This window comes from Helicoverpa armigera, chromosome 17 (genome assembly GCF_030705265.1).
Source record: "Helicoverpa armigera isolate CAAS_96S chromosome 17, ASM3070526v1, whole genome shotgun sequence".
NCBI lineage: Eukaryota > Metazoa > Arthropoda > Insecta > Lepidoptera > Noctuidae > Helicoverpa > Helicoverpa armigera.
This window is the reverse complement of record NC_087136.1, coordinates 942023-959824: the sequence shown is the minus strand read 5'-3', so window position 1 is coordinate 959824 and position 17802 is coordinate 942023. Positions and strand designations below refer to the sequence as shown.

The 17802-nt window shown below is 34.3% G+C and overlaps 1 protein-coding gene across 4 annotated transcripts in view; it reads right to left on the bottom strand.

The window, feature by feature from the left end:
• The window catches only part of LOC110376904 (uncharacterized), a 177819-nt gene that overhangs the window by 3245 nt on the left and 156772 nt on the right, over positions 1-17802 (bottom strand). For all 4 annotated transcript variants that reach the window (XM_021335546.3, XM_021335549.3, XM_021335547.3 and 1 more), the window contains one exon: positions 159-256. In XM_021335546.3, the coding sequence (XP_021191221.1) occupies positions 159-256 (98 nt within the window). The remainder of the gene's footprint in view (positions 1-158; positions 257-17802) is intronic.

Genomic DNA, 17802 nt, shown 5'->3' with positions numbered 1-17802 from the left:
GCTGTCCATTAAAAAGGACCACTTTAACACCTAGTATGGTATCATTTTGCTGAATGACTAAGAACTTATGGACGCTAGTGCTGACCTAACGTGCAGTTTACACTTATTGATGTAGATTTGCTATATTTTTTCTTAAGGAACACAAGTTATCGACTTACAAGACGCGGTGCGAGGAGTAGTGAGGCTGTGGCGCGCGGCGCACGCGGCTCACGTTGGCTATCATGTCGCCCGCGCCCGCCACTGCACCACACAGCACCTGCAAACAATGATACACTTTAGTACTCATGTCTTCTTAAGTTCTATAAGCACTGAGTATTGAAAAAAAAAATCATCCTCCGAGCCTTTTTCCCAAACTACGTTGGGGTCGGCTTCCAGTCTAACCGGATGTAGCTGAGTACCAGTGCTTTACAAGGAGCGACTGCCCTATCTGACCCCCTCAACCCAGTTACCGGGGCAACCCAATACCCCTTGGTTAGACTGGTGTCAGACTTACTGGCTTCTGACTACCCGTAACGACTGCCAAGGATGTTCAATGACTGCCGGGACCTACAGTTTAACGTGCCATCCGAAACACAGTCATTGGCGTCTAAGATATACTTAGAAAGTACATACAAACTTAGAAAAGTTGCATTGGTACTTGCCTGACCTGGGATCGAACCCGCGCCCTCATACTCGAGAGGTTGGTTCTTTGCCCACTAGGCCACCACGACTACCACGTATTGAAAAAAAAACATAACAGATATTGAAACTTGGAGGATATCAAATTGACTTCCAACTGATTCAAATGAAAAAGGAGTCTGCTTTTTATAGTTGAGAGGCAGAAAATGCTTTGGTGTGAGTTCATCTATGTATCACTTTGATTTGATTGAATATGTTGAAAAAAGGATAACATTGGTATTGTTCGACATAGAAAATCTTGGTTCTTAAGATAATGAATAAAATTGAATAAAGGAAAAATGTCTATCTATTTGCAACGCAATATTTTCATATCAAGTATTACCTAAATCGGCTTTTATTCATAAAGATGGGTATCAAACTAAGGTGAATGGATCGACGGATTTAGGTACTTTAGGCTCTAGATTAAGTTATTTCTAGATAAGTTTCAGGATTTAAAAAATGTGGTATGATCAGATTTTTGGAAATGAACCGGAAATGCCGAATAGGATTATTTTAATGCAAATCAGAGCTGATTACAGTTAATATTAATAAAGGTGATAATAGTATTACCTAAATTAATCTAAAAATATTTCTATTGGCCATATCTCATTTATCGTTCGTTATTCGAGAAATACGTACGAAATGCACACACATATGTATTTTTTTGTGACCACGCAACTTCTTTGGCATAAAAAATCTAGCCTAGTCTAATAAGATCTTTAATGTTGTTTATGTAAAATATACGGACTAGCAAGCGCAGCGTAGGACGTCCACCAACGAGGTGGACAGACGACCTTATAAAGGTCGCCGGAAGACGCTGGATGCAGGTCGCTTCCAACAGGTATCTGTGGAGATCAAAGGGGGAGGCCTATGTTCAGCAGTGGACGTCCTATGGCTGAGATGATGATGATGATGATGTAAAATATACCTACTATTTTTTTCCTCCTAATTAAAATTATTCACCGTTAAAGAATTCGCAAGCGGATACAAAAAAAACTAAGATTCTGCAAATGATTAGAATAGATAAAATAAATTAACAAACAATTTGTTAAAGGAATCCATTTATCAGATAACATCTACTTGAATAGTTCAATATAATAGATATTTTAGATAACATTCCTAAGCGGTGTTTAGGAAATGAGGATGATAAATATACATACATACATACCTACATATACACATATTTAATCGCATGCGTTCTATTATTCTTTGATTTTGTCTATCGAAGGTATTACTTATAATAACAATTTTAATCTTTGATAAGCCGTAGGATACCCAAATCACGTAATTGCTATCAAATCCAGGAATTTTTGAGTAAACTTGTCTGGACTTGAGTTGTATTTTAAGTAATTAATTTAAAAAACTTGTTTCTTGAAGCTAAGATGTGTTTTTAGCTCTGAACGCGAAAGCAGGAAATCATATAGCACTTTGATAGATACGTAATTGAATCAGTTTTCAAACACAAAAATCCTGAACAGAACATTTGAGGTCAGTAGTAAGCATTATTTTCGTGAAAAGGTAACTCTAACCCCTTAAAGACACATTCCATAGACGCAATTCCCCATAAAACAGACATACCAACACAAATGTACTAGGACTACATGCTCGACAGTGTAACAACAGCATAACTCAAATACCTACATTTGTAGACATCGTATTTAACGGTGACTGTCACATTTTCAGTACACTGTATCATTATCTAGACACACGGCAGTGTGTCCGCCAAGTTCGAGCAAAAAAAGCGACACACCGGCCGTGGGTTATATTACACGAACCATTTCGGGCCAAATTCGACCCCCCTGTAACTCAAAATCTATTTTATTTACGCATATCAAATTTCTAGTATCTGTTGAGACCCCCTCACTTATCTAAAATACAAAATTTCATTAATATACCTATTGTAGGTCTTGAGATATTGACGTCAGAAAATCGCTATTTTTACTATACACTCACTGACTGACTGACTGACTCACTCATCAAAAACCTAGACCACTTCCAATGGTCGTATTGACTTGAAATTTGGCATGGAGGTAGGTCTTTATGTCAAGGTAAAGGAAAAAATCTGAAAATGGCCAAGTGTGAGTCGGTTTCAAAATAATGAAGGTGTAAAATACCCAGTGTAAATTTATACCCCTAAGGAACTAAAACGAACTAAATTTATCTATATTTATATAATATATCTTCGAATGGTCGTACCGATCTGAAATTCGTTACAAAGGTTTGTATTTAGTCAAAGTAAAAATCTGAAAACGGCCAAGTGTGAGTCACTTTCGAAAATAACGAATGTGTAACTTTGATCCACGAACATAATATATGATAACATGTCATGTCAGTCAGTTGGTAAATCTAGTCCATTTAGTTAATCTAGTTCATTTCTTTGTAAGAAGCATAGTGCATATTTAAAAATCTGAAAGATAGTATAAATGAGACATTTACTTAACTAACTTAATCATAAGAAAAAAATAAAATAAACAGCCTTACAAAAATAAATGAAATCCCACCCAAAACAAAAATGTGAAAGACTGCCAAGTTCGATAATATGGAAATGCTTCGCCTATAAAAGAAGTGAGATCTGAATAAGTACCAAGTTCCATACACATACCTCAGTTAAAAATAGTTACTTTTTAATGATGATTACTTGGCAAGTTTTAATAGAAAATTAAATACTTGATTCATTGCGTTTAGTAGGTTTATAACAAGGTGTATGAAAACTTGCCAAGTAACATCATTAAAAAGTAACTATTTTTAACTGAGGTATGTGTATGGAACTTGGTACTTATTCAGATCTCACTTCTTTTATAGGCGAAGCATTTCCATATTATCGAACTTGGCAGTCTTTCACATTTTTGTTTTGGGTGGGATTATGAAACTACAGGCCTGGTTTTACAACATCATTTCACACCTTTACTACTACACACTGTCATAGGAAAATCAATCATATTTTTTACACAGTAAGGTTGGGTTTTGGATGACACGAGGTGGGGTCGTTGATATGAATTTCGGAAGACCAAAATGTTAATTCTTTATTGTTGATATGTTTATTTGTTGTTAGTTCAGGTAATTATCGCGATGACTTAGTTAAATCCTGTGAAATGTGAAAGTTATTTCGTCTGGCTATTTGATACATTCTCTCGAGAAATTGGCTCATCTATTCAGGTGCAATTTTTATAGACTGAAATGTTTTAGAGGACTAATTTTATCCAGACTTTCACACATATATTATTTCCCTAGAGATGCGGGTTTGATTCCGAAAATAACTTCTGTGTAAATTAAAATATCATGAACATTTAATTTAATCAATATACTTGCATATCATTTATATGGTACACGCCTTATTGACCCATATCTATCAATCTAGACAAATATACCGGGAATTCTGTGCAATGTGAAATGAGGACGGCGCGGGCGCCGCATAAACTTTACTTACGCTGAATTAATTGGGATTTGACGTCTCTTTGATATAATTGCAATTACCGTTATAATTTAATTTGGGATTTGATATTTCAAGAAACTTACTGAAGGAAGTAATCTTACTAATATTATAAATGCGAAAGTAATTCTGTCATAACAAAATTACTGAACCGATTTGCCTACTAAAATTACTACTCTATACCACAGATAAACCTGAGAAATGTCTAAGACTATCTTTTACCCGGTTATTGTCAGCGATAAAATCGCAGAAAACAGCTAGTTACCTAAATATTTTCTAACAGACAATAAGATTCCTATTGAAGCTGAACTACAGGCGTAAGACTGAAAAGCTCACGACCCGTTATGTCTATAACGGTTTTACATGAATTGACGCGCCTAGTGACACCTAAGCGGATGCTTACTGAAGCGGAATGACGTCGCTTTGTTGACGGAGAAATAATAAGTGTGTTATCCTCAGAAAATCAATGCTATTGGTTCACATTTATTTTTCCATTTCTTTGTCAGAGAGCTTCAAGCCTCGCTCCATTGGAAAGGATAGGTCTTAATCTTTCCTAATAAAATTATCGATATGTATTAAGCCCTTGCTTAAGCACTACCTACTAGATAAAAGCTTAAATCTCTCATAACATAAATATAGGTACCTACATGATATCACGATTCAGCCTTAGAGTCGGCACACTACAAACTTTTAGTCGGCCGATAGGTTGAATGGGCTCTTAAAATTGGTGTGGTGCGGATAATACTACGATCAGGTATCCGGCCGTTTCAGAACTACTTTAAAGTTTGATAACACAATTCACGAAATCACGATTAACTTCAAAATAAACTGTCCACCAACCATCGGGCCAAGTTCCAACCAACAGTTTACATAGATTGCGGTGTGTCGCGACTCTAATACGACCAACCTTTCGAATGTTTTGTTCCCAAGCCCATGAATCGCTCAGCCCACTGTCATATAATGTCATAAACTTAGTAATTTATAAAGTATTATACCATGAAGTATAATTTATATGAGAACCATAAGCGTAACTGGTAAGCTGATAGACACGACTGCTTGCTTTAAAAGTGCAGCTTAGGCAAAGGATATGAGTAGGATGTTGTTATTTCCAAAGATATACGGAATATATTCAACGTTCTTATATAATCTTTACTTATAAATGTAGAAGTCTGTTTGTCAGCTCTCATTTTAGTGTTTGTATTCCAATCCTGATTTTTGTTACAACTGGTAATTGGTAATGGTTGATCAAAATCTTTGCCTCGCAATCCTAGACACATGAAAATCTTACATCACCGCATTTTATGATACTGGCAAGGATTTTACTTTATAATCATAAGTCTAAGTTATTTTCAATTCAGATTTAACTACTTCAATTAATTAAGATCCAATTTCCGAAACGTCATGTCCAGCCATTAGTTTTTAAATAAACTATTTAGAGTCAACTGCATGCTCTGTGGCATTTATGTCTTTTGGTTCGTACCTGTGGTTATTTAACCTGAATGACCATGTTAGTGTGTTCACAATTACATTTGTATTAAATCTATCTGTGTCATCGATAGTACGGTAGGGTTGGTTTTGTATAGAATATTGGTTTGAAAATTATTTCTTCGTTCTTCGAAATTAGTTTTACTTGGCAGTAAAGAATAGTTACGATAAATACGGTAAGTACAATAAGATCGTAAGAGTCAAAGTGAAAACTTAATTAAGAAAATATAATTAAAATAACAAATGAAAATATCACAGAAATATTTTATACACATTAAGACTTGTTGACTCTAAGTTTGGAGCAGAATAGAACATGATCGAACTATTGTAGATAAAGCCAAACGAACATGTAACAAGTCTGTAACAAGTCTTGATTATAAAGGTGATAAAGATGATGAAACTGTAAAGAAAATTACTACATACTTTAGTAGTCAAGTTAAATTAAAGGCTGATCAAATCCGACAGCCCTATAAAACAGTAGCAATTTACAAGGTTTAACCGTACAATTTACACATGTTTTACGACTATCTCGAGACGTAAGTATCTACATATTACAATAACATTTGGACTTATTAAGTGACGGTGACATAAAGTATACCTGAATGGCGCTGGCCTTTTAATGAAATGGTAATATAGTAGATAACATAAAAACGGTGTTATTGTAAAAATGGTTCATTCTATTCGAATAATTCTTAATTATGATGTAATATTGATAATTCATGAATATGATAAGTAGATCCGTAGCAAAAATATATAATATGGAAGTACGTCTATAGAAAAAACTTGAATAAAAAAGACAAGATACAACAAATGATCATAAGATCCAATGGGTGTTAAAATAGACTTCAAAATGAAGAGACCCACAACTATTATTATTATATCATAAAGACTCAACACTTTCATTTTCATCCATTAGTAAACGATAAAATTATCATATAAATAGAAATAGAGCAACAAATCAAACTTAATCTATTTAATCACATTAGCTTAGACGAATTAAAAATACAGGTCAAATGAAATGATACCTATTAATTACGTAAGATCATGAATAAAATATATTTTTGTCTGTAAACAGATTTATTGGTCAACCGCAAAATTTTATATTTGAGCTATAAAAACTCTTGCCAATCAAGTGGCTAATAATAATTCATTCATTAATGAAGTTACGGTTAATGGAAATGCTAATGAGATGACTAAAATGTCTGATGACGTCAGTACTATCGTACTATCATAATTTATTAAAAGTCGTTCACACACCTTGAATGAGAAGACTTACGATCTTAAACGAGACAAGTTTGAAATCTTCTGAATATAGATTGGAACGTACAAAAAATAAGTTGAAAGTATTTGGACTGCAGTGGAATAGATCTTTCGATAGCTTTCGATACAGTGTAGCACTGGAATGCCACAAGGAGCGTGAACTCTTCCGAAATTTTACTTTATTCTCTTGAATTATTGTTTGATAAAATAATTGTAATTAGAAAAAAGACTCAAGACTTGTTGTGCAATTTTCTTATGCTCTCTAGAGTGCTTAAAGATTTAGATTCGGTTTTTCAAATACAAAATTGTCTTTTCACCAAATAAAAATAATTTAGGGTTCACCTTGGAATGGCAAAACATATGTGTTTCTACAAGTATGTCGATGTTACACTTTGTAATTAGCAGAAAGCGGGATCAACGTAATTTATTGAATATAGTGATGAAGTTAATTATTTGAATTCCATGTTTTGTGCCTCGTAAATATGGTAATCGCTTATAGTCTATAGATTTATAATCATTAATTACTGAACTGTGGCTTTACTGTTATAAATTGTCTTAGTTAACTGTTCTGGTATTTGGATTAAAAACATATTTAAAAGTATAACATACCGAAAGCTTCTAATGCTTTTTACTTAATTAGCTTCGGCTACTATTTGTTACCAGAATAATATATTATGTTATCTAATAATACAAAACGAATATTAACAAGTGTAGCTATTGACGTATGTTTTGAAGTTTATTTTCGTATTGATTGACCTTTCGTATTATATTTTGTAGCTTTTTTAAGGTTTTGACAAAAAATCCTTAAACTACTCCTAGAAACGAAGAGTGCAATGGAGATACATAATATGTATGTTCTTATGGGTTATGTTATCAATATAAATAATCATGTCAATCTCATGAAGAAGTTGCCAACTACAATGTTTAGAAAAGTAAAATTGGAAACTCACCCAGATTACAATTGAACCATTGACCAACGATAAAAATCCGCAGCTAGCGATAGCCCGCTGAGAACAATTGGCTACAAATTCAAATTTCAATGCATTTCAAAATTAAATGACTAATAAAAGGTTGCACAAGCTAACTCCTACATAGACAGATAAGAGCATATTGCAGCTAAACATATTACCCTAAGGTTCGGGTTAATTGACAATAAACACGACATTAAAGTCAATATAATCAATGAGAAACAATATTACCAAGTAAAAACCAAACTCAGTCCTAACCCTTATTTCATAACTGACAGAGATGATTATCCTGTAGCAGAGACGCAAATGTAAGGGAGTGAAAATTTTATGAACTCCAATAGATAATGTTATGTAGGTAATAAAAGTCTCATTTGTTTATCTGATACAATGAAATAAATAAATTAGAGCGAAGAACAAAGTGGAGTGGATTATGTAATAATTTCTGAAGATCTACATGGTTGTTCATATCGTAGGTGTAGAAAATATTAAAAAAAATGGTCTAATATTAAATGGCAAGATTTTAATATTACTTGGCAAAATCATAGGCTTTTAAAATAATAAGCTAACAACAAATTCGAATAATCTAGACATTAATAAGTTAACCTTTGACAAGCATTTAGCTCAAGCTTTCATTGTTGTCGCTTTTGGAACTTTAGTCCACAATGGAGACCGACAGAAAGCCTCAGACATGGGTGTATTAGATTACTTGTAACTCTAATCCTAGCTCAAGGATTTACACTGAACAGTAGTCGCGACAATCACTCAACTATCATTATATTTTCTATTAGATCAGCCCCCGGTGGCGCCCACAAATAGATCTCTAATTACAATAACAATAAACTATAATGTGTCCATAGGATATTGTCAAACAATATAATTAATGGACTCAAACGCTTGATTCGAATCACAGCCATGGGAACTCCTTCACTCATAAAATACACCATATTATTAATGCCATTCAAATCAAGCTTTAAAGTGGATCCAACTAAGACATAAATTCCTTTGCATGATTTGTTAAAGACAGACAGAAGTTTTAAGCACTAGGCGTGGCTGAAAGGTTTAATGTTACCTACTAGTGGGCAGAAGTGGGTAAATATTATGTATTAAGAGAATATATTATATACAATCTTGAGTATCATAATTTATTCCTTGCCGCTAAGGCTAGGAAATTAATAAACCTGTCTCATTTGACCTCTTCAATGTAAGTAATATAGGCATTCATTGCGCATTTAATTCTTCCATTACCTAAATTTGCATGAAAATAGACGATGAGTATTATGAGTTATTTTAATAATGAGTGGGCGAACAATCAAAATAGCTGATTTGATACAGCGTGTTTTCATTTACAACTTATAAGGGCAAAGGCATTTAACCCGCGTCGGTTCGATGGCGCGACGTGTGTTTTCAATTACATCTGTCAAATTGTCAGCCCACAGATAACATAAATCAAGGATTAGCCAACTAATTTGCCGCTCATAGAACAATTTAAAACGATTGTTTGTAATCGATACATACGAGTATCGGACGCGATCGGTGACAATCGATTGTTTCTTTAGATTGATGATGTTATTGTTGTGTCGGATGACGTCAGCAGACGTGTTTCTCGATACCTAAGTTTATTGGGCTATTGTGCAGTGATGTGTAACATCGATAGTTAATTCGATAAAGAAGACATTTCTTTTATGTGATAATTGGTGTAACTGTTAAAGGGTTACGTACTATTGAACTTGTAATTGCTCAATTACATAGATTAACTTACGATTTCGTATGTACTGTTTAAAAGATTGCGACAGAAACTGAATCAATTCCTTTTGTAACCGTGTAGCAATGTTTTTAGTTCAGTTCTAAGTGTGACTGAAAATGAGTAAATCATTCAATTTTAAGTTTTATTTTTATTTCCAAATCTGACTTGCAAATATCGAAATATGTATTATGTATTGATACATAATATTGCGTCAGTCAAGATACACGACGAATTGATTCCGGACCAATGTCTTTATCACAGGATAAAAAATAAATTTTGCTTCAGAAATAAATTGAGAAATTAACACCAACTTGTACTTAAACCATCACAAATGTCAAGAGGCCTTAAAGAATGTTTTTGCAAATATTTAACAATTACCAGAAGAATAATGAGTTTAAAGCCATAGAAGAAGCTACAGATTCACTTGAATTACAGCTTAATTTTAATCCGATACAAATAAACCTTAATACGAACTCAATAAACATAAATTCAAATTAAAAAGAAGAACTAATATAAAATATAGACCATTTCTATTTCCATCGCCAAGCATAATGATTTCAAAAAGACCAACATAGGCGTAGTGGTGAATAGTGAAAAATTAACAATGATCGTAATAAATCCTGATAGGTTTGACACTAGGGGAATAAATGTGTAGTTAATATAACATTATCTGGTAGTGCACGGTGCGGCTTTTAGCCTATCTCGAGACTCGAGTGCGGGATGCGGTAAGGTTGGCACGCGAGAAAAATCTTGTCGGTGTATAAGTTATTCGGAAAGTTGGAGGTGGAAGTTTTTTGAATATGGCATCCAATTTCAAAGTTTTGAGGCTAATTATAAGCATTTTTTTTAAATCCATCCTGTTATACAGGAATCGCTTTACCTATTAGTCGAAGTTTTCTAATCAGTAGGTAACTACTTACTATCGAAAAGTAAATCTCGATGACTATGGCAAAAAATCATTTTCTATCAAGAGACGCTTTTTAGTTGCCATCACGATTGATGCTATACCTGTCTCTCTCATATTAGATTTGCTCATGAATGATACAACATAATAACACGATGATGATAATATTGACACATAATTCTGAACTATTCATGAAAACAGAATACAGAAAGTCTTTATTGAAAGTCTTCAGTCCACGCATGATCGCCACCCCTACAGCACACCGGCAGATCTGCACACGCTTCGCACTCCATTAGAATTAAAGACATTCCGATTCGGAAATAATCCTTTTGAGTTGTGAACGTGAGAAGCGATGTCGCTGAAGGACGAGAACTTGGAGCATGCGAGCCTATTGAGCAACGTGTTAATACAATCAAATGAATACTTAACGAGGAACCTGGTAATAAAGAAGAAAATCTGTATGATTGTGCTGGACGGCTTAGGGATTTATGTTTTGTTGTGTGTCATGTTGCAAAATGAAATCTGTATAAAAGAACAAATATTTTGTTAAGGATTCCAAAGATTTTTGAGTCGGGCAGCTGTGTAGATGATAGCTATAAACGATAGAATATAGTCATAAATGACAACGCTACAACAATAACTATCTGGAGCCATCGTCACAAGAAATTATTCGGTTGAGTAGAATTGGAATTCAAAGCAGCTATAAAACTTTATTGAGATGTCGAATCTACTTTTTATGATGACAAAACTATACTAAAACAATGAATGGGGACCTTAACACAAGATCAACAAAGCAATAACAAGATATAAACTGGCAATAAATAAAGCAATCGTGATGGAGCCGATGTCACCAACAGCCCACGCTTAATCGATTGTAACGATATGTCTTTATCGATACCGATTGTACTCGAATGCGTCTCGATTATCAGATGATTTGTATAATAGGCTGAGTTAAGATCCAAAAGTTCTAAAATATTTATAATCTAATATTTTCCTACAGATATATGGCAATTTACGCAATTTAAGAAAAAGTACCTAAAAATGTCAGTTGAAATTTAATACTTGTTCATGATTCATAACCTTGAAGGCTAAAACAATTTCACCCAAACTTGAAGCCAATCACACACCAAATAAGCAGACCCTTTTCAATTGGCACAAATAATACAAAAACGAAATGTCGCATCTCATTCGCGAAGTGAATAATTATAATCCGACGAATAAGAAGGAAGGCGTGGAGAATTAAATGTCAAACAATCAGCCTGAGAGCCGTCAGGGGGACTTAAGCTCCTTCAGTGATTTAATCCTTTTTAACGGTATCATGTTATTTACTAAGAAAAAAGAAAAGCTTTGAGTATGGAATGTCCAATTCTTGAAGATGAAGATTGCTTTATTGAATTTGAGATGGTATCGGGAATTTGGGACCTTGTATCAAATGCTGTCAGTTGCGTTTGTTCTTCAGAAAATATTATGTTCCTACGCATTGAAAGTCTGTTCTCGCAAATGCGTTTAGTATCTCTTTCCTATATAAATATGAGGGGAATGCTCATGTACAGTAGCAGTTTACACAGGTTATAATGTTGATATTTTAATAGCCAAGACTTTGTTTTTGCTTAAAGTTGATCTGCGACTTTTAAGACAGATTTATCGCCAAACAATAAAGGATACAATTATGCAGGCCAGTAAACTAGGAACTAAGGAAACAGTTAATTTTGTTTAACTGTAAAATATGTGCGACGTTAAACATGTCTAATCGAATTTCAAGGTATTAAGTTAGTTGTTAGCGGTATTGGATTTCCAAAAATGCAAATATCTAAACAGTTATTTAACATTTCAGTTAGTAAAGCGTGAACACGTTATACAAACTAATACGATTTTAGCCAAATCCGTGAAGTTATTTAGGTTGTAACTGGTGAACTATGTTACTACATACATACATGTATGACTTCAGTGTTAGACACAAATCCTAATACAAGTTAATTTTATATTGCACAGTAGCAACAAAATGACTCGTATGCTTTGGTATTTGACGAACATGTATTTGAAATTAAGTACTGTATAGTAGGAGACTAACATAAATATCATTTAAACAGAATACAATGACAAATCGCTAAAGAATCTGAAAAATGTAAAGACAAAAAGACCGACAATAATAAAAACGGTAAACCAGATAAAATTACAGCATGACCCAAAGATCTATTCAAAAGCAACAATTTGCAAAACAATGACAGAAGACCAAAAGAATCAAAGCACAACGATAACCCTAGAGCTTATCAAGATGCTTGAACCGACAAATATTTGAAGTATGCAAGGAAATGAAAGGCATAAACGAAAGTAAAAATTCCATAACATTCGGTACGCCCCCACATGTCCAAAACAACATTTACACAGTCCCTTATCGAAAACAAACAGGAAATGGGCCTCCAATGAGCTAAGGTGTCCAACAAAATGTTCTACATACAAGTTTGGACAAACTTTCCAGCAAACATTGGTCGCCACGGAACCCTTTGATTTGGTGGTGTTTGGTCAAACGTTTGGTAAACATGATCATTCATGTTGGAGACTTGGAGATTACCGCCACCAGGGAATTGTTTTTTTAGACCACTTGTTGGAATTGAAGCGGCAAAAAATAAGCTTGAATGGTTGGTTTGGTCAGATCGCACTCATTGACGGAATAGAACAAGAGAAACTAACTATGGAACCTGTACTGTTATTAAAGTACCTTGAAGCAGGGATAATGAATATAGGTAATTTAACAGTAGCAAGTAGAATTAAGAAGAATTTAATACCTAGTTTTTGAATTCTGATCAACCTGTCGGTTGTAGTGGCCCTTCAATACCCCGCCTATAAAATAAACACTAATTCTAAATGTAACGAATTCAACAAAAGTGATTACAGCAAACTTAATAATAAATCGCATGACCCGACACAGAAGGAAACTGAACCAGTTGCTTTAAGCTCCAGTTTTCGTTCAATAAAGTTATCAAGGCACATGTCAGTTAACGAGTTTCATGTAGTCGTGTGATTACTGATTTTACGCTGACCATTAGAATTATATTAGTTCAGCTTTTACTATTGAGACAAGCGCTGCCGGGTTAAGCTACTAGTCTATGTGTAATTTTGTGACCTGTTAAGGCAATGTGCCAACGGTTTTGAAGGGTTGACAAATAATTTCGTTTGCGAGTAGGCATTTCTCATGTTGTGTTTTGTGACGGTTATCTAAATGCAATCTGTCTGTCTGTTTACTTTATACTGAAGTACCTAATAATTATGTTACAGAATTCGATTTCTCAGTTATTTCGTTACTACTTAGTTAGTTAGACTTCGGATTTTTCAGTTAACGAATTAGAAAATGCAGGGGATCGATTTTACGATTTGCTTATTTAGTTTTAACAGAATAATTACCGCGTGAGAGACTATTTGGTTGAAATAAGGTCAGTTGAGTTATGATATGGGCAGAGTAGTATGTAAAAATAATAAAATTTAGAGTAGGGATGATGACGACTATTTTCATAAAGCTGCAGATCAGGTGAGAAAAATAAGAGCAATAATATGAGACTGATTCAAAATATAGCAGTTTTCTTTAAATCAATACCCATTATTATTTGGTAACAGATTCAATGACCACCTACGATTAGAATGTCAATGGATGACTAAGAGGTTGCGTAGTTAATTAACTTTTAATGAAGCACCTTTTGTCAAAAATTACATTATTCATGTGTATGAGTAACAAGGTGATCGAAATATTTGTGTCCGATTTGTAAATCAAGTTTAAATTGTGAATGTTTTTCATTCATGATAGGAATGATCAGAATATTTAGACCAAATGAACAAAGAATAAGAACTTTCTTTCGCAGAATTTTTTCTATTCTTTTTGCTTACAAATTCATTTATGAAAATATGCAGGGGGTTCGTTCGTTTCTGTGAGTCAATCAGTATTCGCTTGCTTGGTTTAAACGCACTCTCAGAAAATGGACTGAAAATAAAACAAATGACGTTCGCGCAAGTTCCACGTTGTGACATTAGTAGGTACTGGCTGCATTTATTTTCACATTTATGAGTTCGGGTTTTGGAGAAAACTCGCCTCTACTCCGCGGGCCAGATTAGACGTATTCCAGTTACGCGACGTAGCAGGAAAACTGAGAAAAAGTCGACCGAATGCACGGGTCAAAATAACATCGGATACAAGAAATGAAGATTAAACGGGTAGTTTCGTACTTACAACTTAACTAATCTTTATCATTATCGTATTTCTAAGAACACATTGTTTTAGTAATCCACAAATAGTTGGCTAATCTTTTAGCTGCTTCCCTAATTTAGATATGTTTAACATCATACGAGAATAAACGATATATACGCAATCAGATAAAGGTTGTACTGATAGGAAATACCAGACTAATATTATTGGTTATTTAGTTTATTGTCTGATAAACATTAAATAGAATACAATAAATAAAATAATAGTGACTCATGTCACATGATTTTGGGTTGTGTATATCTTATACTAGCTTTTGCTTCACTAATAAAATTATTTTCTCAAATCAGATCAGACTTTCCTAAGATAAACGGGTTCAAAACTATAGGATATTCAATAAAAAATTACAAACCCCGTTTTATCCTCCGGGAGATCGAGTTTTAATCCTCTAAAATACCTTTATGAAAAAATAATTCAAAGTGGAATTTCAGTATTTTTTAACAGTTCGGTATATATTTTTTTTTAAACTAAAATATTTCTCAGAACAACTGAAATTGAAAAAAAAAACAAGTTTAGCCCAGACACAGTTAATCTCAGTTTAACTCGACATTACAGTTCAGACTCATAAATCATAGTTTATCAGTAACTCAATAGCCAAGAATTCATTAAAAATAAAAACTGTGAACTTAACACCAGCTGCTACAAAGCTGCCGGTTAATCCGACGAGATTGGAATGTCACATAAATCAATATCAATTCAAAGGGATTGTCGGCTATATAAATTAGCACGTTCATACAGTCTGGCAGGGTCGCACGCTTCTAGTGGCGAAATAATACCGAAGTCATGTTGTCGTGTTTCTGAAATAGGATTACAGTCATTGTACTTGAAATACGTCGTTTAGAATAGTCTGAAAATGTAGGGAACGTCAAGTAACTTTGCCGCTCCTAGGTTGGCTATTCGATAGTCCAGGTGTATCTATGAACAAAACACTCCCGCGCATGCATGAGGCATCAAATGACTTTAGAGCTTAACAGCGGTTTCGCACTGGCGGATTTTCCGCTTGATGTTTCTATCATTTGACATTATGACTGACTTTCCCGAGGGTAAATAGAGTACATAGTGGGTCTTCATAGGTTCTACTTTCATTCAACAATAAAACTGGCAAAGGTTTATTTTTTCACATTATCGGGCTGGCTAATCTTTACGAACCCTATAAAACCGATGGAAATTACCACCAAGTAATTTCATAGTTAAATAATTATTAATTGGTACCTACTGTTAAGTAAGTGTTATTCTTCCATACTTGATAATACTACTGGTACAAGGCACAAATAAAAAAGTAAACTTTTTCCTCCGAGCCTTTTCGTATCTATGTTGCGGTCGGCTTCCAGTCAGTCTAACCGGATGTAGCAGAGTACCAGTACTTTACAAGAAGCGACTGCTCTATCTGACCCCCTTAACCCAGTTACCCGGGCAACCCAATACTCCTTGGTTAGGCTGGTGTCAGACTTACCTACTGGCTTCTGACTACCCGTAACGACTGCCAAGGATGTTTAATGACAGCCGTAAAGTAATTTTTTGTATAATATCTGTAATCATTTTATAACACTTTCGTAATTTTCTACATTTCCTCAGAATCCTGATAGCGCCACATAAAAAGATTTATCCAGTAATTTATATTATGACGTCCACGGCGCATGCGAAGTGGGTGTGTCAAGTAAAGATAATCAGAAAATAATTGTTGATATTGGCCGATATCTGAAATATTTTAATTCACAAATTATTTGCTTATCGTTCAGACGGTTGTTATAATTTGTATCTTTATTTAGCCGTAAATAATCGTTGGTTACACGTTTATTTGTGGAAAAAGCCGATACTGCGTAGTTAGATAGGATGTCGTCTAACATCCGTTCTTTATTGAAAATCAACTGTGATAAAAAAATAAAAAAATTGCAACTTATGGGATTACCTGCAGGCAAAAATAGGTCATCTGTATAGATTTACCGTGACTTATCTTTGTGATTTTCGACGAATAACCCGAAATGATCCAACCGTTTATGAATGAAAACTCAAGCCCAAACGTCAACTGACGTTATATGGAGAAGCCTTAACGACCCAACACTTAGTAAGGTCACAAACGTCAGATATTCACAATTTATCGAGTGATGCCTATCTCTTCGTGTGGGCTTCGGTAATAGGATGAGCGGAATTCCGCGCGGAATCAAACAAATTGTATGCGCTTGCGTTGGTGGCGCTTAGCACGCGAGTCAATATTGTGCGGATGTTAGGACTGGTCCTTTTGAGGTACGCGTGTGGTCCTGAGTGTTTGTTTAGTGGGATCTATATTTAATGGATGTCTTTGGGTCGGATGGAATATAATAAGGATTTGTATAAGGCGATTTTTTTTATTTTTCTTCGTAAAGTTTTGAAGTTTAATAAGAAGGCTAGACTGCGGTATTGATTATCAGGTAGACTAATGTGTTGTTGGAGATTTTTTGTAATTACGAGCGTAATTATGATCCAAAAAGCATAAATCAAAAGTGCAGGTTACGATGGCAAATGTCCCAATAAACAGTAACATAGTTCACAAATTAATACAAAACAGCAGTTTTCCCTGTCAATTTCCCTAAGAAAAAAAGTAAGAAATTTTTTAAGGTATCTTTATAAACAAATCCTTATGGATTTCCCTCAGATTCTTCTTTAGGTAGCAAAGTTGTTTTTATTCTTTTGATGACATCAACCTACATTTCTCAGCACTGTAATTTCAACGACCGATCTCTCACGTAGTGACAATGGCATTGGCTTTGAGCTCAACGATAGCTCTAATTTGTTTTAGTTTAGACCAGTTTACACTAGACGCGCTCATTCATGCGAGCCGACCTCTAGTCCTTGTGTAGGGTCAATATCTTGGATCAGGTGGCAAAGAAAATATTACAATAGAAAAGGTCACGAGTAAAGAGTTTTAAAACCTTGTTACTGGCTGGTTCAACCTCTTTTATAAATAGACCTTTTTAATGTCACCTTAATTCAAAATTGAATAAAGAACGAGGAAATGGAATGAGTACGATCGATGTTTGAATTTAAGAACAAGACAAATGAGTCATTTGTTTTTTTTTCTTAAATTAGAGCAACGGTTAGGTACTTAATCAGTCATGTATTTTT